Source organism: Anser anser, assembly GCF_964211835.1.
Source record: "Anser anser genome assembly, chromosome: 16".
Classification (NCBI taxonomy): Eukaryota; Metazoa; Chordata; class Aves; order Anseriformes; family Anatidae; genus Anser; species Anser anser.
This window is the reverse complement of record NC_139737.1, coordinates 6,805,587-6,828,400: the sequence shown is the minus strand read 5'-3', so window position 1 is coordinate 6,828,400 and position 22,814 is coordinate 6,805,587. Positions and strand designations below refer to the sequence as shown.

Below are 22,814 nucleotides of genomic sequence, written 5' to 3'. Positions count from 1 at the left end.
TTTAACTTACCTCTAGTACCATTAAAAAAAAAAAAAGTTTTAGAAGATTATTGTAACATCACATTCTTGGGTACGTGGTGTGCCAGAGAATGTGGTAGAGTGGGGAAGGGTTGAGCAGTTTTCAAGCAAACCTGTTTTTTTTTTTTTGTTGTTGTTGTTGTAGTTGTTTTTTCCCCTGTACTTCTGGCAAAAACATAGAAAAGCTTTGTTCCAGGGCAACTGCAAAAGTTGGTTCAATGTGAAATGTTTGTTTTTACTCTTTGAAAAATAAAAATTGAATTCAAAGAAAAGCACCTACAATTTTGAAACGAAAAGTCAAAACACTTCTGTAAGATGTCAGAATGAAACATCCCACTGAAAATTCATTTTCCTGTCAAAATGATTTTTGCCGTATTCAAACAAGTGAGTGATTTTGATTGCTCTAAGCTTTTGTTTTCTAAATATTTATTATTACTATTTATATCATTTTAAATGATTAATCAGCCCATCTCCTCCAACAAAATGCTTCAGTGCAGAATTGCCTTCAAGGATATCTTCAAAAATGCATTCCTGATTTCTAGATTAAATTTTTCTCCAGTCCTCATCCAGCTACTTGCATCTTTGTTGACAAAGTTAAAAAACTTCATTCTCAAATTTCTCTTCATATATTAATATGTATCAATGTCTGTGCCACATCTAGTTTTCTCCTTCTGCTAAGTTCAGCTTCTCATAATATAAATGATGCAACTTGTTTGTGTAATTTCTTGTTCAGTTCTGTGGTCTTCATTGGTCTTGTTCTAGCACAGTTATGCTCTCTTCAGTAGAGGATATTTGCAGTTAGTCTTTTCATTCTTTTTTGCTGGAATCCAAGGTTAGGTCGAGTACTATATCCAATGATTTACTGTGCTATAAGCAGATGGTTTTATCAAGGAAAGCCCAAGAATTTGTGGTCAGTTTTCCAATTTTTAATAAAAATTAAAAATAGTTATTGAGAAAGCTTAAGTGCCTCATTTAAGACTTCTGACTATTTATTTATTTAAACAAAAATGCTTTATTTTAGTAGCTGTTGTTCTGTCATGTTATTTTAGTATCAAAGTTTCTGCTTCAACCTCAACATCAAAATGTAAATGATCTTCATTTCAAGCCTTTTGCAAGCCTTGATGCTTATTAACGCATTGTTTTCTTTTCCTCCATGCTTAATTGAAAAAATAAAAATCAAAAAGAAGCACAAAAAAACCTACAGCATATAAATAAAGAAAAAAAAAGTGAAGACATCTAAGTTGATATTTCCTATTATTTTCTCTAGGGTTTTTTCATTATGATTTTGTCAGTTGGTCATTTACACAGAGAAGGAAGTTTTAAAGGCAAGGTGATAACTTATCACTGAGAGGAAAAAAAAAACACCTTTTAGACTCAATATTTAGAGATCTCAAAAACAAATTTGGGTGTAAGTTGGGATATATCAACATGAAATCAGGAAAGCTGTGGCTGAAGTCTGCAATTGCTCTGTGATCCCAATTTGTGATTCTGTAATTTCTGTAGGTTTAAAAAAAAGGGAGGGGGGCTATGAGTAACTGCATTTTTGATCTTGAAATTATGTACCCATCTTTTTTTTTCCTTTTTTTTTTTTTTTTTAACATTACACAAAACTCTCAGTGCTGTGGAGACAGTTTTATTATAAACAAGCCATGGAAGACATTTTCATTTTTTTGTTGTTGTTTTAAAAAAGGCTCGCATGCTTGTATAGCAGTGAAATTTCGAGGTGTTCGATTGGTTTGTTTGCTGTTTTTTGGGTTGACAGTCTGCCCTTAGTAGGAGACCAAATCTTTGGTCTGAAGAAAGCTTCAGAAGGTTAGAAGGCTTTTTTGCTACTATTTTGCTGCTAACTTGACAAAGCCTAGTGGTGGCTTAATGAGCGGGGCTACTGGGATTTTCTGACAACAGGTACTGGCGCTTCCGCCAGAGCTCTGCTGTCCTACTGGGGGTGCTTCTAGAGCAGGCCTGGGGAGGGTGACTGGGTGAGGACCCTGGTGTTGCCAGGGCTGGGTCTGCCCCTTGGTCACAACGTAGCTTCCCCCACTAAAGAGAAAATAGCCAGGCAGTCCCAAACTGGCCCAATAAGAAATGACTAGCCGTGGGCAGTATTCTGATCAGCTTTTTCATACCGATGAGTTCAAGAAAAAGTAGCCCTTTGGGTTTTCATGGGTCTGTGTGAGGAATCAAGTATTTCTCCAGAAGAGCAGGAGTCTCACAGTCTGCTCCCCGAACCGTTTAGCTGCCAGCAGTTCACCTTTCAGGCTTGTTGCATCTTGATGTATTATGCTGGTCACAGACCTTACTCATTCCACATTTCTCCAATTGTTTTCCTGTATGTGGCTTAACATGAGTAGATACAGTCAAACCTCCCAATAGGACTTCAATTATAACTAGTGGGGTTTCTCTCTTTATTGCTGCTTCTGTTCCCTTAATAGGTTGCATTATTAAATTAGATTTGATTCCATTTTTGTAAATTATAAATAAGTGTTCCTAAGAAACAGGTTAACTAACAAATGAGAACATTAATATTTGCTGTGATCACGCATGAAAGCAACCTTTTTCACAAATGGGATTTTGAAAACATCCATGTAATAACTGGCTTTTTTCATTAATATGAACTTGAACTAGTTCATTCCTTCTATTAAGATGAAAGAAAATGAGTTATACAGCAGCTGTCCCTCTGAAATGTTTAGATATGGGAGTTGATAGAGTTGTGTAGATGACTTGACTTTGGTTTTTTTTAAAGCCAAAGAAGGTCATGCATTTGAAACTTGCACATAAAAAAAATCAATTATTTAAAAACTGGAAAAGAAATATAATTCAATTCTCTTCCCTCTACTAGCAGGTTTTTTTAAGTAAGTTTAAACACTGGTTATTTAATTTTTGTATTTTTAACAGTGTATTATATAGACACAATGAAAAATAACATTTATAAATGAATTTATATACATTGAAATATAAGAAGTTATTTATCTCTCACCGGAATAGTTTGGGTGAGGGGAAATTGAAGATGGACATTATTGCGCAAATTCCAAAAACCCCATAGAAAATGCCAATGCTCACGGACATAAGGCATGCAGGCTGTCAAATAAAGGAAGTATTCTTCATCTTCTTTCTCTGATGGCTAATTGGTGATTCACAAACACACAACCAAATGTCATGTTCATCACACTGTTTGGATGACATGATGATTTCAGAGGTTTATCTGACTTCTGCACTTGAAGGGAGTTTGGATCATTTTCTCCACTCAGAGGGGAGACTGTGCTCTCCTTACTGGCCTGAGAAACAAATGGCAAGGAGCTTATCAGTGCAGGGTCACTTCAGAGCATGCTTGAGCAATGTTTGCTGTTCTTGTCACTCGTTACTGATGACAGATACGAGATCGTATCAGACAAGCAAGTTACATGGATGCAGATGTGACAAAATCTTGTAGATCAGCTGGCATTTTTAGCCACTCCAAGAGAAGGGAGGAGAATTTTGTAGGGAAGGCATTAGGGAGACTTCCCTGTGTGATGGAGAGGGTTTTGTCCTATGGGCCTGTCATGTTTCTCCCAGCTCAGCCAGGGGCTGTTGCCTGTAGCACTGCAATCCTGATGATGTTGTACTCTGCGCCTAGTCCTGGGGAATGCACTGGTTTGTCCCAAAAAAACATTTTAGTCAGAGGTGACTTGGATCAAAGGTAAAAGAAAGGAGGAACAGGCAGACTTACGTGAACCTCCTGAGTGGCAGGAAAACCAGGGAGCTGCTCCTCGCAACCAGCTGAGGACCCCCTATCTCAGGCTCTCACCTGGCACTGTTTGAAGTCCTCCCAGCCGTGATGCCACATCCATTTCTTGAAATGAGAAAGCCAATACCTAAGGGACAGATTCTTGGTTCTGAATAGTAGCAGGCGCTGCTTCTTTAGCAGAGCTAGTTAATTCCTCTTCCCCTTCCTTGGCCAGTAACATTTGGTATAATGGCAGCATTGGCAAAAACATATTATGCAGTAGATCCGTAGTATGTATATATATATGCATTTGAATTAATTGTATACTTCAGCCTTCTCAGGGGAATCATTCTTTCATGTAGTTTCCACCTTTTTGTGAGCTGCATCAGCCCAAAATGCATTGCTCCCTGCCCAGACCCAGGGAACCAGGACATGACTAATTACCAAACGCAGCCAGAGTCCTGAGGCGCCGACCGCCCTCCATTCCCATGCAGATAAACAGAAGATGCAGAATTCAGCATCTCCCCAAATCAACCTCCTTGACCCTGCAATGAATAATTGATGCAAGCTCCGATAAGACTATTATTTCACCAACCTGCTAAATGTTGCCAGCCTGCAATATGCTGCCTGCATTCTTTGAGGGGGTAGGTATGGCAAGAGGTTAATCGCATCATATTTCATTGTCAGAAAATATTTTAGCAAGGCCCTTTCGTAAGTAGAGTGTCAGTTAAAAGCAGATTACCAGACCATGAATTTTAAACAGTGAGACAGAAGAATAGTGTAAGGGTCAGGCTGTGGGGTTTTTTTCCACTCTCCAAACCATGAAATTAAGAGCCTTCTTCCAATTAGTTTAGAAAGTGGCTGTCTCTGAACAAAAGAAATGTAGAGTAACAGTGAAACTTGTCGTGTCTGTGTGTGTGTGTATTCTGACTGCAACTTTAGGAATTTTGTCAAATGCTTTCCCCCTATAATACCATGCATTTTTTTCCCCTTAAGTGCATGAACAGCAAATACACGTCACATCATAGCATAGCATAGTTAGCTACCAAAGGCTTTTACTCTTTTATATACTTGATTCCACATTAAATTGTGCACCAAGATGTGGGGGGAGAATGAGGAAGAAAAGGACTATTTTTTCGTGATGAATTGTAAATATGACATTGTGTAATTTATCTCTCTTTTTCTAATAAACTAAACATAATTCAAGATATAAAAGCTTTACTGGTGGCTCTTGGTAAAAGCTGAAAATTATTGCAATTCATCATTACTCATTTTCCTTGAGATGAATTTTCTGTTACGTATAGTAGCTTAAAAGGTTTTGCTGAAAACAGGAGAAAACAAAACCAACCAAAAAAAACCCCACTAATTTAGCTTGCCCTACTCTGGCAGAATGGATGCTCAAGTTGCATAATAGAAAACTTAATTTAATAGCAGAAACAACAAAAGAATGCGAAATGTTAAGATTTTATGATAGGCTTAATGCTGGAGTAATGTGACTTGTACACTAATGCTGTCCTATTCAAGCTGGACCTATTATTTCTATAGTTTGTTCTAGAATAATAAAACATAAGACCAAATTTTTGTATTTCTCTTTTCTCTTTACCTTTTTTAGCAAATTGTACAAGTACAAAAGTACTAATCAATACTAGAGAAGAGTTTGCTACTGAAACTTATCTTAACACATAATGTTAGGTGGGTCTCTTAAAAATATTAATAAAATCATGCTAACATAATATCTTACATTCATCTTCCTCTTGAAAGACTGAATTTACTACAATTATTTTCCTTTTTAATGAGCCCATATATATATATTTTTTTTTGAGTTCGGGTTGCCTGCTTTTTTTAACTGAAAACAGAACTGTAGTGCCAACGAACAATGTAGAAATGTGAAAACCTGAAGTTTGAAGTTTCCTATTTTTGCAGAGAAGTAAAACTCCTCATATGGAAAATCTACAAAAAAAATAATAAAAAATCAGACTGTGAACTGCTAGAAATTGAATGGAAAAATCAATTATTTTCTTTTTATGTGGTTTGTTTGGGACATTATTGTTATTATTTTTGGAAGATTGAGTCTGGCGGCATTGCAACCTGCAAACAGGCAGATTTAATGGAAAATAGACTTGAATAAGATAACTGTCTGTATTTTATCCCAACATTAGTGCATTACTTCTTTTATTAAGTGTCACGTAATCTATTTCATTGTATATTTGATCAGTGGCAATTTTATTATCCCCCATATATCCTTAATCAAAATTCTTCTCTACGCATACGAATGCTGTCAGTAGCCTTCTGCACATACCAGGAGAGCAGACTATCTGTGTCAAGATCATCTGTGTAGTTTTAAGAAGAACATCTTGCCCTCAGGCTCTTAACAGCACATTGATTATATAAAAGCTGCTTTCCTTGGAAACCCTATACACGTGCTTTGTTTCATGCTGTAATTAGGAAGTGCTTGTCTTTTACCAACAGGGTAGAAAAAAATGTAGATTTTACCTCTCCCCACCCGCCTCAAGCCCCAGAGGAAGGCAGTTTGAGCACTGGAGTTGGAGTCATTTGATTTCCTATGGGCTTGGGCTTGACAATTCAAATCTCTGGGGTGTGCTAAGACCTGAGCTCTGATGGAAACCTCCTTACTGTGGTGGTACAGAGAGGGGAATCTCTCGTTCACCAACCTGTCCATTGTAATCTACAGGACTAAAATACCTTTGAGGCTGCTCAGAGATATTTGGTTGTAACTAATTAATTGTACAGATTGATGCAGGCAAATATGGTTGTAGTTAGCCAAGAGTTTATAAAGGGAAGGGGGTAGAAAGAAGACACAGATGTGTAGTAGTTGGATCTTACTAGTTGTGTTTAGGAAACTGAGCTAAAAATAGAAGCCATCGATGTGAATTTCTCCCTGCCTGTGTTGGCTTTGCACACTGCAGTGTGGGGTTTGTTAACTCTCTGTAGGTTCAGCAAAAGCCATCTCCAGGCAGGAAAGGAGCTTAAGCACACGCTTAAAGTTAAGTGCCTGCCTAAAGCAATTTTCTGAGTCAAGGGCTTATGCTGATGAATGAGGAATCACTGGAAAATTGTATGGGAGTTGCTCTGTGTTTTTTTTTTTTTTCCTGTGTTTTACAGTAACATTGTGATCGGAATCCATTTCTTGAAATTTTTACTAATTTTGAGGACCCATACTTCCATTTTGAATAAAGCTGTCATTCTATAAATGCACTCCATTAGCACAATAATTATATATATGTTAGGAAAAATATATTCTACTATGATTAATTTTTCATTCATGTTAAAGCTCTAAAAGTGTCATCATGGAATTTACAGATCAGGTGTATTTCATTCTTTATTGACCAATTTCAGGAGAAATTCATTAATATTATTCAGAAAGAAATCATAGACGTGCTTTATAGCTCATTTATATTGACATCAAATGAATTCCATGACAAGTTAAACACGGTAGCCTTTAATCATAGGAAACTGCAAGACACTTCAGCTGCATAAATTAGGGACAATTAGCTAAAAACAAAGTGAGTTACACACATGCAGCTCATTATTTTTAATTTGAAATGTTATTTATGCTGGTGCCAGTTGCTATCTGATACGCCAGATGCCAGGTTAAAAAAAGGAAGGAATAAAATATTGACTCTGAAGTCAGGGTAGTATTCTGCAAAAAAGCAGGACTGGAACAAGTATATATTTTGATACAAACATCAAAGATGAGAAATGCCAGGTTTTCTTAGGTGATTTGTTCCCAGTGTCTCTTGATGAATGCACAAGCATGCAGCTGCAAGCCAGCATGTGATGCTTTTGGTGCATGTCATAAAATCACTTTATCTTCCCCACCTCCCCTCGCTTTGTGATCATCTGTTCCGATGGCTCCTCCTTACCCTAGAGTACTTCTGGCCACAAGCTCTCTGTAGTCTGCTAATGAATTCAGATTTTTTTTAATTTTTATTTTATTTTTGAGTGGGACGGGCCTTTGGGACTCGAGGCTGCACAATGCGCCTGCAAACACCAGCACATGTAAATGCAGAGTTACAATGACAGCATTGCTGCACAGCTGACAGTTTATTTCTGCATCATGTCAAGAATCAGGTGTCTGTAGGGAATACAGAGCTAGGTGCCTCATTTGAACACAGGTATTAAAATCTGGTCCCATCAGTTACCTCCAATCTCTTTTTCCCATCCGTGCCCATGCTCCTGCGAGCGAGCCAAGCGGATGGCACCCATGCTGCTGCATGCAGGGCAGAGCAGATGACAGCACTGGCAGCTGTCACTTGCAGGGCCACATCTCAGGCATTCCTGCTTGTGTTCCTGGAGAGAAAGGCTCAGTGCAGCCGCTGGCCCAGCTCATCAACCTGCTGATGGCACCAGCCTAAAGAGAAAATCTGTACCTTCTTTTGCAGAGACCCAGAAAGCTTCCCACACCTGCATGTCCTCTCTCTTTCTGCCCAGCCTGAGAGCTGCCTGTAAGAACAAATGCCCGGAGTCAGTCTTGGTCTGAAACAGCCAAGGTGGTGGAGACCCAGCTCTCTGGAGGGGGGCACATTGTACCTCCTGGGGGACATCACAACAGGATTTACAGAACTGAATTTCTGGGGGGAAATCTCCAAGGGCAGTTATATATTTAGATGCTGCTTTTTGTTTAGCAAGATGTTAAATCTACAGACCATTCTTCTCTGAAAAGCAGAGAATATGAAAACAGCATTTTATTACTTGGTAAAGCTAGGTCTGCTTTCTTTAGAGACTGGCATCTCAGCAGCGTACACCCAAGGTTATATACTGAAGTACTAAAACACAGGCTTCTGCACTAAGATGCAGCAAATATAGATTGAAAGTAAATAGATAAAGAGCTTGATCCAAATTCTTCCTATTGCCTTCCCTTGAGTAGGCTTGTGCTGTCAGCAGGAGCAGCAGTGGATGTAAGGCTCTGTACTGCTGACCTTCCAACCTTCTGTTGCTGCGTGTGACCACCACCATGTTGCCGTCTCCTCCGTGTGTCCCCCACCACGGTCTGGTCTGGGTTTGGTGGGTGCTGTGTCACAGGTATGCAATGAATTACAGCGATGCGTGCATGAGGCAGCTCCGTTAGTAGGCAAGCACCAAATAACATTTTGGTGATGCCCATGCTTGCTGGTACAGTCTTGTTCATTCATTAGTTAATTAGTTCATTCTGGATTTTCCTCAAAAATAGTTTGGGAATGTGACCAGGGGATCATTCAAGGCAGTTCTAGAGAAAACAACTGAGGAAATGAGAGAGCTCTTGGGGAAGTGGCTCAGCTCAGTCTGTCCCGCGACGTCCTTCACCTGGCAGGGGTCAGGGTTGTGTGGGCAAAGTGAGAGGTGAGAGCAGTATCAGAGTCATTGCGTCTGAGAGCTTGGTCTGCAAGAGGTTTTGGGGGAGGAAAAAAAAAAAAAAAAAAAAGCTAGGGCCAGGCTGCATAAAACTGTTCTGCTGGGTTTTAGCAAGCCCATGATGCCACCAGTTCTTTCGTGCTTTCATTTCCTTGGTGTTTGTTTTTTTTTTTTTTTTTTTTCTTCCTTCAGACTACTGAAGGGGTGCCCTATGTAAAAGGCCTCCAAGTCTGCTCTGTGAGTACCTTCCATCGCTGTAACACGCTTATCAGGGACTGGTGTGGCATAGCCCCGGCAGACAGCTCAGCACCACCCAGCCACTCGCTCACTCTCCCCAGGTGGGGTGGAGGAGAGAATCAGAAAGGTGGGAGTGTGGGGACTCTTGGGCTGAGACAAAGACAGATTGCTAGGTAAAGCAATAACTGCGTGTGCAAGCCAAACCTTGCACTCCTTTCCCTTGCAATGCCTTCCCATTGGCAGCAGATGTTCAGCCACTTCCAGGAAAGCAGAGCTCGTCACGCGCAAAATGCAGCATCATACAAACCTCTGTGATAAAAATTAACTCTGTCCCAGCCAAAGCCATCACAGGGATGACAGCTTTCTCTAAAAGATTTATCAGTAGAACATGGTGCCTGATAGGGAAATTAAGAGTAACTTAGAGGTGGTTAGATTGTTTATTTAGAAGTGATATTATTTATATATATATATATATATATTAAAAAAAAGTGATATAACAATCTCCTTTTAGCTCTCATTGAAACTATTTATTAAAGCAACCATGCACTTCTCTTTCTATAGGGTTTCTCAAGGACAACACTTTGCAAGAACCAGCAGTTCCCATGTGCTAATGTCACTCATAGTGATTTTATCAGTTTCTGAGAATTTCTGGAAGCATCCCAGTATGTTAGTGTTTTCACTGCAGAGAATTGTTTTGCCATTACATGAGAATTTTTTGAGATCTCAGAAGGGGGAAAAAAAAAAAAGAAACATCATTCAGGATTGATATGAACATTAAATAAATATAACTAAATATCTTTGAGAAGTTAACGCTAAAGATTTCAACACATTTTAGTTTAGTTTTTTTTACCTTGCTTTTTAAAAATGTCAAGTCCTTTTGACTAGTATAACGTTTCAGTTTGACAATATTGAAACATGGATGATTTGTCAAAACTGTCACAGTTTTATGACTCATTTCAATTTTCATATACTAGCACACATTAGCTAAAAATAGTTAATTGAAAAATTGTCAGCTGTCTGTAGTTATGACTTTTTTCATCTGTCCTAAAACTGGATAGGAAAATCACAGCCCAGACAGCCTGTCCCAGTCCCTGGCGAAGTGCACGGTTACATACCCCAAACTTTCAGCCTGGAGACTTTCAACTGAACAATAAATACGTTTGCTGGGGTTTTAATATTTTAAAGTGTTCATTACAGATCCTCTGTTAGCTGAACACTTTCCAGGGAGTGTTTCTGAACTTCATATCTTAGCATGAATTCAGAGGGTACACATAAAGGGGAGAACAAAAGGGGTAAGGTCTGTTATTTTCCCAAAATGTCTTTGTATTCCATAACTTGAAAATCCAAGAATCTTCCCATACCCTATATGTTGTAGGGTATAAATAATATCACAAAACTGAAAGAGAACTGCCATGAATTATTCAGAGCAGCAGAAGCAACAGCTGCTATTTGTATTTGCCTCTAATTTTAGAAGTTGGAGAATTGGAGGCCTTCACTGACATTAGAGGGGAAGAGAAGAAGACAGTTGGAATGAATTGCTGCCCAATTTCTCAGAAGCTTCAGAATCTGCAAGGCTGTGTTTAATTTGGTGACTTAGACTGTGGTCCCTTCTGGTAGCAACAAGGGCAACAAATTGGTGGTTGTGAAAGTTTGCTTATTCCGACAGGTAGAGAAATAGTCAGCCCATTTTAAGTGACAGAACGAATTCTGGATTCAAAATGATCAAAGCGAGCCAGAAAAATATATCCATGAAACAGCTGTAGGGAGAAAGATAGAATTTAGAGATGCATGCACAGTACAACCGTTATATTATGACAAAATAGATATTTTCTATTTTCTTTTCTTTTTTTTCTGAAATGAAAATGTTTTGGGGAAGGATGATTGGGCTATTCCATTTCATTTTTATGTATATGCTGTTTATAATGTGTCTGGGTTCTGCAGATCTGCCTTTCTTCCCTGCAATGCTGCAAACTCGGTAACTCAATTAAAATCAATATGGAAGTGGCATGTTAAAGAGGAGAGGGGAGTCTCCATGATTTTTATTTACTATTAGAAAGATGAAGTTCTGCAGACTAAGTATGAGTGGAGAGAGGAAATAAAAATTAAAAAAAGATGATTGCAATATATGAGTATATAATGCAATACCTTGTAAGCCTAATCCTATAGAGTGCTATCGTGTTGCTAGAACACCACAATAGAAATACTATGCAAAACTTTTCTTATCTTGCAGGGCAAACTGTAGTCAGTAAAAACGGTGTATTTCTGGTAGTGCATTATTTAAGCAATGATTCACTCTCTAATGTAGATCCAAAAAAATTCTTTGGGTACAAAGAAATCAATATCAGCAAACAAAATGTTAAAGAGTTCAGCACTTACTCTGAAGCTTAAGCGCTATTTACTCTCCTGGGATAAACCCTAAGGTCCTTTACTCAGGCAAACTCTCTTTGATACCAGTGGTGTTTGCTTGAATGAAGACAGAATTAAGAAGCTCAGGATCTGGGTCATGAGATTTAGCTCACCAACCTGTAAAGACATTTAGCAAGGATTACACAAGCACAGAACTCACACAAAGACCCCATTTCACTAAAATCAATTTTAGATAGGAAAAGCCTTTTGATAGGAAATTCAATTTATTTTTTTTCCTTGGGAGCAAGAAAGAAAATGGCAAAAAATACAAAGTTAAGATAAATTAACTTACATAACTTCCAGACTATAAACTGATGTGCAGCTCTGCAAACAGAAATAGAAGAGGGATAGAGCTTTATATGAGAAAAAAAGCCATCTTTGCAGATACCATTTGTTTGCACAGTAATACTGAGCCTAAACATTATGTGCATGTAGATAACAATAGAAGTATTGGCACTACTTTTTAGAAGGGATTGTGGGACCAAATCCAAATTCAGGCAAGAGTCTTTAATGTATGTAATTTATACTTATGAAAAAAGGGAGAATTATTGAAAAAAAAAAAAAAAGTCTATGGATATTGTCCTCTTTGGAAAGTGGAAATAAGCCCAGTTTGGAAGGTTTGACTGAACCTGGTGCAGAACGAAAGGAGCTGGGCATGGTTGAACTGGAAGTGTTGGTTGTTGGGTTTTTATTTTTTTTTCCTTTGTTGTTATTTATTTATTTTCATGGGGTTGAGTACATGGGACAGGAGTGAGCACCCTTCTCATTGTAAGCTTTGTGAGGAAGTTTCTTGGACACTGGTTTTCGTCCCCAGGAGGTACTCTGCCATCTGCATGGGACCATGAAGAAAAATTGCGGTCTCTCACTGCAGACTGACTGCCATTAAATATAGTCTGCATAGCTTCCATAAAGCTTTACATATTAAGCTGTACTTAATAGAACAGTAGCAGAGGGTACTTTAATAAACCAGTAAGGGATGAAATAACAGTGGAGAGCGCAGCTCTGATGGGGAGATACATGGGGACATGGAGGAGCTGCTTTTCGTGGACCTAAACATGTTATGTCTCCATCAGGATAATAAATAAAAATAAATAATAATAAAAAAGGCTCTTTCCTATTTCCCTGCCAATCCCCAGAGCAGGCAACTCACCGTTGGGCTCATAATTAGTTAATCCAGGCCTTGCAGCTAACCCTATTAATCCAGTTTCCATTAGAAGGAGCCCATTTGCAGCTCCTCAGCCCTTCCCTGTGAGCCGTCCATCACTGCTGCCAGTGCTGCAGAAGCTTTCAGCTCCCAGAATCACAGCTGAGGCTGTGAATGGCCTGGGATGTTTCTGAGGCATCTCAGCACAAGGGTTTCTACCAATTTATGGCCTCTCTGTAATGAATTTCAGCCATTCAGGCAGAGAAAAAAGACTCCAGCCAATGTTCCTGCCAATGTGCTGCTTGAGCTGCTTAGCTGCAGCACTCCAGCAAATAGATTTTAAAATAAATTGCCAACAGTTAGATTATTCTTCTAGGAAGGGAAAGCACAAGGGTGCCTTTCCTAAGGGGAAATCTTGCGATGGGCAACCTACTGCAGGGAAGGTACTGCCATGCCAGCCCCCAGCTCCAGTTGCTGAGCACGGGTTTTTCTATTTCTGATGCACTCGAGCAACAGGGAGGGATGAGTAGGTATAGATCCCCTCCTTTATAGCACGCTTTAATATCCTGCGATTAAAAAAATAAATTAATTTAAAAAAAAAAAAAAAAAAGCAATGGGTAGCAAGCAGGAGCCCTGCAGAGAAGGTCTGGGTCTTGTCTTCAGGGTAGAGGATCCCAGATATTGTACTGAAAACCTCCTGATGTGCAAATGCCAGTAGGAGGAGAGCCATTTGCAGGAGAACAAGGGGAAAAGCTTGGGGCTCTCAGTACTGTAGCAGACTTCCATTTTCTTTCTTCATCCCCCCCCCCCCCGCTCAAGACAGGGTGGATGAGGCTCGCATCTGGGCAGGAATGGAGAGGGCAACATGGATAAAATCCACGTTAACAGAGAAGTGGAGCCAGATGGCTATGGGAACACACAAGCCATCTCGCCTGCGTTTACAATGATGGCACATAATAAAAGGAAAAATTGTGCAATAAATTTTCTTATCATGATATTCTAAAAATGATAATAGCAACTCTGTTTTTCTTTGAGTGTGAGCTTACAAGCATTGATGTGCTGAGTTTTTCCTAACCGGGATCGTCTTTCTGACAAGAATGAAAAGAAATCACTGCACGTTTTTCTAGGTTGGTGATTAGCAAATTTTTAAGCAAAGGTATGAAATATCCTTTACCCTACACAAGCACAAGCTAGGAAAGCAGAAAGAAACGGATAGAAGTAGCAAGAAAAATGAAAAACAAAGGTGTATGGTTTTGGTTTTTTTTTTTTTTGTTGTTGTTGTTGTTTTCACGTGGAAAACATTGACCAGTTTATCGCAGACCATTCGGTATGTTCTGCCTCCTTTAGGCACATGAATAATCTGAATACACTTACTTGCACTCACAAGTTAGCTCAATCTTTGCACTTCCCAAGAAAAAGCATGTTTAATATCAGACCTTAAGTTGGAGTATATAAAAATGTTTTGTTTAAAGCAGTGTCGGTGGCAAAAAATGGCCTTTGCAAAAAAAAAAAAAAAAAGAGTACATTATGTTCTTTTTTCTTTTTTTTTTTTCCTGTCCCACTTCTCTGACTTTTAAACCACTTCCACTTTGCACTGCCAAACTGGAGAATCTTTGCATAACTATTTCAATGATCTTGTCTTCATTTTTTTCCCAAAAGTTTTCGTGGAAAACTTTTTTGATCCATATCATAGCATGAACTCCTAGTGCATCTCTAAGTAATTGCATACTTTATCATCCAGGTCACAAAGCTGCAAAGAAAACAGAGGAGACCTTTACCTGTAGGATGAAGGAGGGATGAGATGGCTGAAGTGGAAGCAGAGTCGGTGAGCATAAATACAGGAGTTTGCCCTGTCAAAATCCAATACCAATGAAAGCAAGCAAAAGAAATGGAAATAAGCTGTGAAGCCAAATGCTAAAAAGCTTCCCTGCTTAATTTAAGCAGCTCATTTTCCAGTTGTCCTTACAGCCTTGGTTACACTTGTTCTGTGTCCCTCAGTCAATATTCTATTCATCATTCAACAACCAGAATGGTTACAATCCTCCATCCTTGATAAATGAATAGAGATTATTAAATTAATTGGGAGCAGGGATGAGAACTCTGTTGTCTACTGCAAGTTACTGAAGGAATTCTGTTTGCGGTCTTGCTTGTATCCATTTAGTTCTGTTTTCAATGCTGTTTGAAATTGCTTTCTGCTGAAAGACACAGAGCATCATCAAGGAACTCTCAGATTAGATCCCCTTCAGCTGAAATCAGTCTATGCAGTTCTGATCATGGCTGTTTTTTAGAACAGATTTGTGTACGTGTCTGGGTATTTGGAGAAGTACATTGTTGATTACTAAAGCAATCAAGTCCAGACAGTGATTTTGTGATTCACTTCAGTGACGTGATATAAATACAGTATATGAGCTTTTCAGTTTCATTTATAGCACCGCCACCTACTTAGCTGCTTTGCTGAGATTTGTTCTGTTGCCTCCAATTCTATGTTTGTCAGCTCTTTAAGTTGAAACTAAAAAACCCACACACAAAGTAGGTATTTTTGGAAGGAGAGACTGATGGCTCTCTTTGTACAGAAACGTCTTACTTTCTCCTCGGTTGATTTTATAAATTACTGCCCGCACTGAACCGGACGGTTTATCACTCTCATCCTCAGTGGCACTTTCTCAACCCGTCAGTAGCTCTACTTTGCCTTCCCAATTTGTTTAGGCCAAGATTTAAGATAGACAGAGACTGCTGCTCTTATAAATCCTGATTTCATTAGTGATGAAGTGTCTGGCAAAAAGTCCCTGCAATAGATGTTCTGCCCTCCATCTCCTGTACAGCCTAACTAGGTCTCCAATGGCAAAACGAGCATGGGATGGCTGGGGCCCACTGAAGCGTGCTAATAAGATGTATGGAGAAAGTGGTCCCTGCGAGGCCTCATTACAGGCGTTTCTGGGGCTAAGTTACTGCTTCAGAGGGTGGAAAAGGCTTCCCCAAAACAAAATGCATCATTTCTATCTGGATCTGCCTTTCATTTCCCTCATAATAGTATCAGAGTAAGACTTGCTAATTGGTGTGTTAACACAGTTTGTCATACATTTTTGTTATGCTGTCATTATTTTTATCATCAATATGAACCCAGCTTAACACTGAGGCATAACTGTCTCCAATTAACTGATGAAAAATGACATCGGTGTAAATGTGCAGAGTAAAATTGTCCTCATCTATCTGAATGCAGTATTTTTCATTGGTAGCTTTCTTTCATAACCAAACTAAAATTGAGAGATGGAATGCGTTTTTTAAAAAATAAATGAAACAGCAATACTGTTGTTTGCACTAAGCAGATAGATGTGTTTGTGTAGCTTGTATTTCAGTAGGAGTGGGGAAGATGGATGCTATCTATCCTATTATCTGAAAAGTAATATAACTACTTTGCAGAAAAAAGCTCCAACAGGATAAAAACATCTAAAAGTAAAATGAAACGCGCTTGTGGTGTTTTCTTAAACTTTTTTTCAGAAGCAAGGACAGTTTTAAAAGTGACATCTGACAATTTTAGTTTATCTACATTTATAGATAGAGGTGTGTATATTTATATTTACACAAAATATATTTATAATATGTGTGTTTATAATATGTAAGATCAAGTGGGTAAATGCTTATTGTCAGTGGCTCTGGTTTACCTTGTTTGCATAAAACCTGAATGGAACCACTTGAATTCAGTGGCCAAATATTTTTAATAGATTTCAATCAAAATACAAAATCAAACTCTTAAGAGAAAATGTGGCCACCTTGCAAGGGCCATGAGAGCTTTCATGTCAAAACCAGGAGGTCTGAAAGTGGAGTGAATGCATCTCCAGCCATATGTACCAGTGTGGTGGGGCTGTTCAAGACTGAAATGCGGAACTGGTTGTGACCCTCTGGTACAATACCAGATACCAATAAGCATTTAAATATTAGCTTTTCTTAAGCGTGTTTCACCCTGTCTAAATATGGTAAAGATGACCTGAACCCTCGGGAAGAATTTCCTTCTGCTTTCTTTTATATTTACAAATAAAATATCCTAAGGAGAAGCTACATTTATTTGCAACTAAACTACCATCTGCTTATGTGTGAAAAAAAATGCATAGTCAAATAATTCTGGGGTTAAAATGATAAACTTAATTATCAGAAATTAAAAGAGCAATTCGCATATAGAAGTAACAAATTTCGGCAGTACTCAATATTTAACTTTAAGGTACTTCCTGAAAGGTCAATAGATGCTGTAGTTTTCTTCAAATTCAACACATCATTTGGAGCAAAACTGTTGAGATGCTGCATTTATGAAGCATAACAAAATGGAGTTTATCACATGCCCCACTGTGGCTGCTAATACACATTGAGTAGTTTCCTGTAATTTCATCATTCATACTTTTGTGTCCTTTATCAGTGGCTGCCTACATTGCCAAATAACTTAGTTTAGATTACCCAAACTCATTTTGTTAAATCAAATTCTGTGTGTGATTTTTTTCCTTTTATTCCATTAAGAAGGCATGCTACATATGGTCCAATATTATACTTGATCTGAATTGATTAGAATTCTTTTTCTAGTTATTCTATTACATGAAAAATATCACTTATATTTTTTCACATCATGGTTTCTTATAGAGAGGCATAATACTAGAATGACAAATAATTTATCTATGAAAAGATTTTTTTAAAAGTTGCTTTTATACTTAACAGATGTTCTTCTCTGTTCTGATTAGTATCCACATCACTCTGAATTTGAACACTTCCTTTTATTTCTATGTATGAAAGTTTCTTTATAGTTTTAACGTATTTTCAGATGTTGCTTCTTCAGGTTCCTCAGACTTTATTCTCAGACATCCTGGATTGGTACCACCAGGCCCCGATGAAGCGCTTCATGTTACATAATGTAATGCACTTCTGTAACTCTTTTGTTCCCTCAGTGTATGGTCAAGCTATTCAGCAATGCATATCTTTCCCTTGCTACATGCTGAGATATGTTCTAGTTTAAGAGTGTTTTTCTAACTAAGGAAAAAGTAAGCTTTTGTCAAGTTGCAGTATTTTTAGACACTTTCTCTTCCAGTGGTATCTGCTGAAGTCTTCTAAGATTTCTCAATTACTTCAGTCTATGCCAACTCAGATGAAGAATTAATACTATTTCAAAGGCACTGAAAAGGGCTGTTTTGTTTTTCTCTGAAGAAGATGGCCTACCATGCAGGTCAGCCACTCTAGAGTTCCATCAGGGAGCAAAATGGTAGATTCAAAATCCTCTCTATCAAGGTTTTTCTTCTGAATTCATTCTTTGAATTTACTTTTGAGGGAAAATGATTCCAATGTAAATTGATGCAACTAAAGGCACAGGCAGAACCATGGAGCCACAGTCTCATGATTAACATTCCTTTGCCCCATCTAGAGCATCTGTATATGATGTTAAAGGGATTTAAAATGCCAACAGATGACAACTCAGATTCCAAAAATTTTGTTATTACTTGGATGCTGCTTTCCACTAATTTTTAGATTCTGGATATAACTAAAGGAGGGTAGATTTAGATTAGACATAAGGAAGAAATTCTTCACTATGAAGATGGGTCATTGGAACAGGTTCTCCAGAGAGGTTGTGGATGCCCCATCCCTGGAATTGTTCCAGGTCAGTTTGGATGGGGCTTTGAGCAACACCATCTAGCAAAAGATGTCCCTGACCATAGTGAGGGGGGTGGGGTCAAGGGGTGAATTAGATGGTGTTTAAAGGGAATTCCAACCCAAACTGTTCTATGATTCCATATAGATTCATGCAAACATACATCTATACGACATAAGTCAGCACTGCTGAAACTGCTTAAATTCCTTGTATGGTCCCTTGGACTTGCAGTACTGCACATTGTGTTCACTAATGGCCAGAGTTTCTAACATACCCAAGTTTCAACATCTTTTGTTGATATCATTCTTTTCATTCAAGACTAAAATTTTGGGTTCCACATTCGATTTTTTTCAGTCTGTAAGTTCTAAGACACAATATTCTACGTCATTTTAAGAATCCTCCCTCTAGTGGCTTTAAAAAGTATTTCCAGTCCTGTGCCTGCTGCTCCCCTGTGGTGGGTACGCTCTACTCCTGTATTTGACATAAGTCTCTTGCTCTGTTAATAACACGATTTGGAAATAAATGCAGTTTGGCCTCTCTCATATACGTGGCTTGACCTGCCTTCATCCACAACACTAGCTCACACAATCATTCTCTGGGACAGGGCAGGCTTTGCTTTTGATTTTTTGTTGTTGTTTCATTTTTCAATTGAGTTTATGAATGTTCTTGATTTTTACTAAATGATGAGAGAAAGTTTGTCCAGATTGCTCAGATGTTTAAATTCAATGCATAAATTGCAACTCATGCATTTGTAACTGAAAAAGTAATTTCTATATTGGGGAAAAAGAGAAAGGAAGGGTAGGAATGAACATTTTTTTTGGAATAGCAAAAAGACTTTATTTTTTATATGAGCTTTTCTGTGTTTTACCTTTTTATGTCCCTTATATTTCATTTTCAAGTATTATCCCTCAAATTTCTGTAATACAGTTCATGGTTAGTCTCCTTTGTCCAACTTAAAAGAAAGCTATTTAAAAACATCAAGTATTTGAGAATAAGCTATTGTTGGGGAAAAGAAAAAAAAGAAAACCCTCTGACTATCTTTCTTTTTACTGACACTACTCCTGGCTGATTCAAAAAGTGACATTATTTAAGCCTTCCGTAGCTGCCCTCCAAATTTCTGGAGAATTTCAGCTCTTGCAGTTTTTTGTTTGTTTGTTTGTTTCTGTGTATTCTCATATTTCTATATAGGTCTGGTATTTACTTTGCTAATTACAGTCTCTGACACATCCTTTGCTCAGTGCTTCAGCTTTAACTGATCAGTATAACCAAGTACTTCCAACTGTTTCCTGGGCTCCTTTGTAAATAAGATGCATTGTTTCCTTTCAGGGTTTTCCTTCTAGGATGACATACTTTATTACTTAATTGACCTTAAGGAAAACAAACAAAAACATTGTTTTCCTTTCGCGTGTGTGTGTGTGTGTGTGTGAATTAATAATATAAAACCCCTTTAAGTATGAAGAATGTTCAGCTTTTGGCCTTATGAGAAATCTTTGATGTTCCCATGAGATCTACCAATGAGATTTTACTGCAGGTAAAATAGACAAGAGGTTTCCTTTGAGTTGTAAGTGCCCAAACCACCGTGCATCCTGGCTGCTTATTAAACTAGGTTATTAAACTAGATGAACCAGTGGAAACTCAACCTGATTTCTTAGCCTACTAGTAAGGTGTTTCTAATAGGAAAAATGGTCCTATGTATTGGGCCAGTTATTCAAATAAAATGTGTCCAGTGAATGTAATTAGGCATACAGTGAATCAGAAGATACCATGCCTGTTGGCATGGAAGTTGTCCTGATAATCTTACCTGCAGCTCAGATGTCTTTCAGATGATGGGAACAGGCACTATCTCTTTAGCACTATCACCTGTATCAATCTGTGTATGCTGAGAATAAACATTCTCAGATGCACAAGGTCTGTAATGGTTAGGCTGAGAAGAGTTAAAATAAACAGGTATGTTAAAATTGATTTTGCCGTTTGAGGGTTTTCATTGTTTAGTAAAAAGGTTGAAAAAGGTGCATTTCTTTATTGTTGCTTTTTTCTTTTTGTGCTGCTAAGATACTTGGACGTCTATATCAAGTCTAAATTTGGTCTAAATATCATCAAAATTATCCGTTTCCCCTTCTGAATGGACTGTTCAATCTTCAGGAGAAATTTAGTAATAAAAGTGCCTCATATTGAACAGGGCTAAAAAGCTCTGCAGGTTAAAGCTGTATCTTTCAAAAACTAAATTTTACATTAAATTTGCAGCAGAGACTTATTTCATTTGGGGTCAGTCCTATATTTTGCTGGGTTTGCACAAGAATAAAATCATACAAATAATACACTGAAGAGCCCTAAAGAAACTCCCTAGCTAACTCCTTTTCCTATCACCTTCCCCAGCTTTCCAACGTCTCTATAAACTTGCACTTCTATTTTGCACAGAATTGAATGATTTCAGAACTCCCTTTCACTGTATATTTGGGCAAAATTTCCCATCACAGTTGCAGCATCAATGATCAAGCTATAATTGGTTGTGATCTTATGCTCCTAGTAATTGTGTCTCCTCTAGCTTGAATGCGGATAAAACTTCTATTAGACTCTGAAGGACTCAGACTTCAACCCAGTCTTTCTAACTCAAAAATATGAAAAAGTAGAAGCAGCAGAATATGCTCAGCAGGAGCAATATTGCCTTTGAACAGATATGCTTAATGCTTTCAGTTTACAGTAGGGCCTCAGTCTTTGTTGCCAGTGTATGGCACGGGCATTATCTTTAGATGTGGAAGAAGAAATTTTTTCCCAGATGGCAGGATACGATTAGATATTTTCTGTGATCTTTTGTGCTACACCCATCCTTTCGAAGGAGGATACATGCAGCAGAGAGAAATTCTTGTTCTGTTCTCAGCCCTTCCTAAACCCCTGTCCCAGTGACTGAAATTTGCGGGGCAATGTGCCCTCTTAGAAGTGTGCTCCTTTAGAAACACCTCTACAACTTCACCTTAACTTCACCTTGCAATTCTTTATTGTCTAAGATCCTATACCACCCCGAAAAAGAACGAATCTTTGCTCTTCACTTCATAGCATTTCTTTTACCTCTGTTGTAGGTTTGACATTTTGCAGAGTTAGTCTTTTTTGCTTTAGAGAATGTGAGGGTACAAGCAGGTACTAAAATGTATATAGATTTTCCAAGGAAATGCAAACAAATGAACATTAAAATAATCTTGTAAAATGGAATGAGACCATATAGTCTGATCTTCAGCAAAGGAAAGGATAGAAAGTTTCCCTTAGTAATTTCTGCATCAAGCCCACTGCTTGCCTGCTGTGAGCAAACATCTATACCAATATCATCAGTCTGCATACCAAAAGAATCTAGTATAATTAATTTACTGTTGCTTACCTAACATCACACATTTCCTGACTTAGATGTTTCACAGTAGGGCTGAGCTCCTGTCTCAATTTGCAGGAACATTCTGCAAGAAGAGCTGAACAGGGTTTACCAGACTCATTAACTGTTTATTACAACTGCCAGTGTTATGATCAATACATAAATTTTGAGCTTTTCCAGTAATCATAAATGCTTTGTTTCTTTGACAAATATTGCAGAACACACACACACAGGCATTTGCAGGATTGAGTCTATGGATAGTATCTTTCATTCTAGCTGCCTTTCAACCCAGTATTGCATTCAGAAAGCTCTGGTGGACATTATACATATACATCAGCCTCTTTATCCTTGTATTTTTGGACTGGCCAGCTGATGTAACCCCTACTGTCCAACACATTTCTTTCAAAACATATACCAAGCTTTGTGTGTGTGGTTTTTTGTTTGCTTTGTTTGGTTGTTTTTTTTCCTACTTGCTTTCAGTGCTGAAAACTGCATAGAATAACTTCAGTAAACGGCTGCCTGATTTCATTCTCTTCTCTATTTCCATTAATGCTGTCAGCTTCTCTGTCCCTTGCTAGTAATACAGACTAAGTTAACATTTTCTACTAAGCAGGGCTACTAGTTCTTGTTGGGAATGGTGTTGTGAAGCTTCCTGTTTAATTAAATTAAGGTATTTTTTTGCTTTGGTGAGAACAGAATTTGGTTAGCTTAGGACCTGAATAACTTACTAATGTCAAATGCTGCTTTGCCAATTCTTGTGTCCAAGACAAAAGAAAATTACATATATGAAGACATTTTAAAATACAGAAGAATAAAGAAGTAGAAAATTAAGAGACAGCTCATTAGTCCTTTTGCTGTTGTTACTGAAATGTCATGATTATGTTACCACATTGAGACTGAAATTAAATGTAAGGAGTAAAAGCTATTTTAATATTTGCCCTTATATGTAGTTTTTAGATAGGAAGTATCTTGC

At 38.1% G+C, this 22,814-nt stretch overlaps 1 protein-coding gene across 6 annotated transcripts in view; it reads left to right on the top strand.

Annotated features, from left to right (window-relative positions):
- The window catches only part of LOC310882614 (uncharacterized protein), a 232,555-nt gene that overhangs the window by 158,815 nt on the left and 50,926 nt on the right, over positions 1 to 22,814 (top strand). For 3 of the 6 annotated variants that reach the window (XR_014573046.1, XR_014573047.1, XR_014573048.1), the window contains exon 3: positions 14,602 to 14,685. Coding sequence is in view for 1 of the 6 variants with exons in the window: in XM_083801596.1 (XP_083657722.1) it covers positions 9,266 to 9,310; positions 9,872 to 9,952 (126 nt within the window). In the remaining 5 variants the exon portion in view is untranslated. Of the gene's footprint in view, positions 1 to 8,609; positions 8,765 to 9,265; positions 9,311 to 9,871; positions 12,771 to 14,601; positions 14,686 to 22,814 lie in introns of those variants that run through there. The other 3 variants (XR_014573049.1, XR_014573050.1, XM_083801596.1) reach the window with 3 other exon arrangements.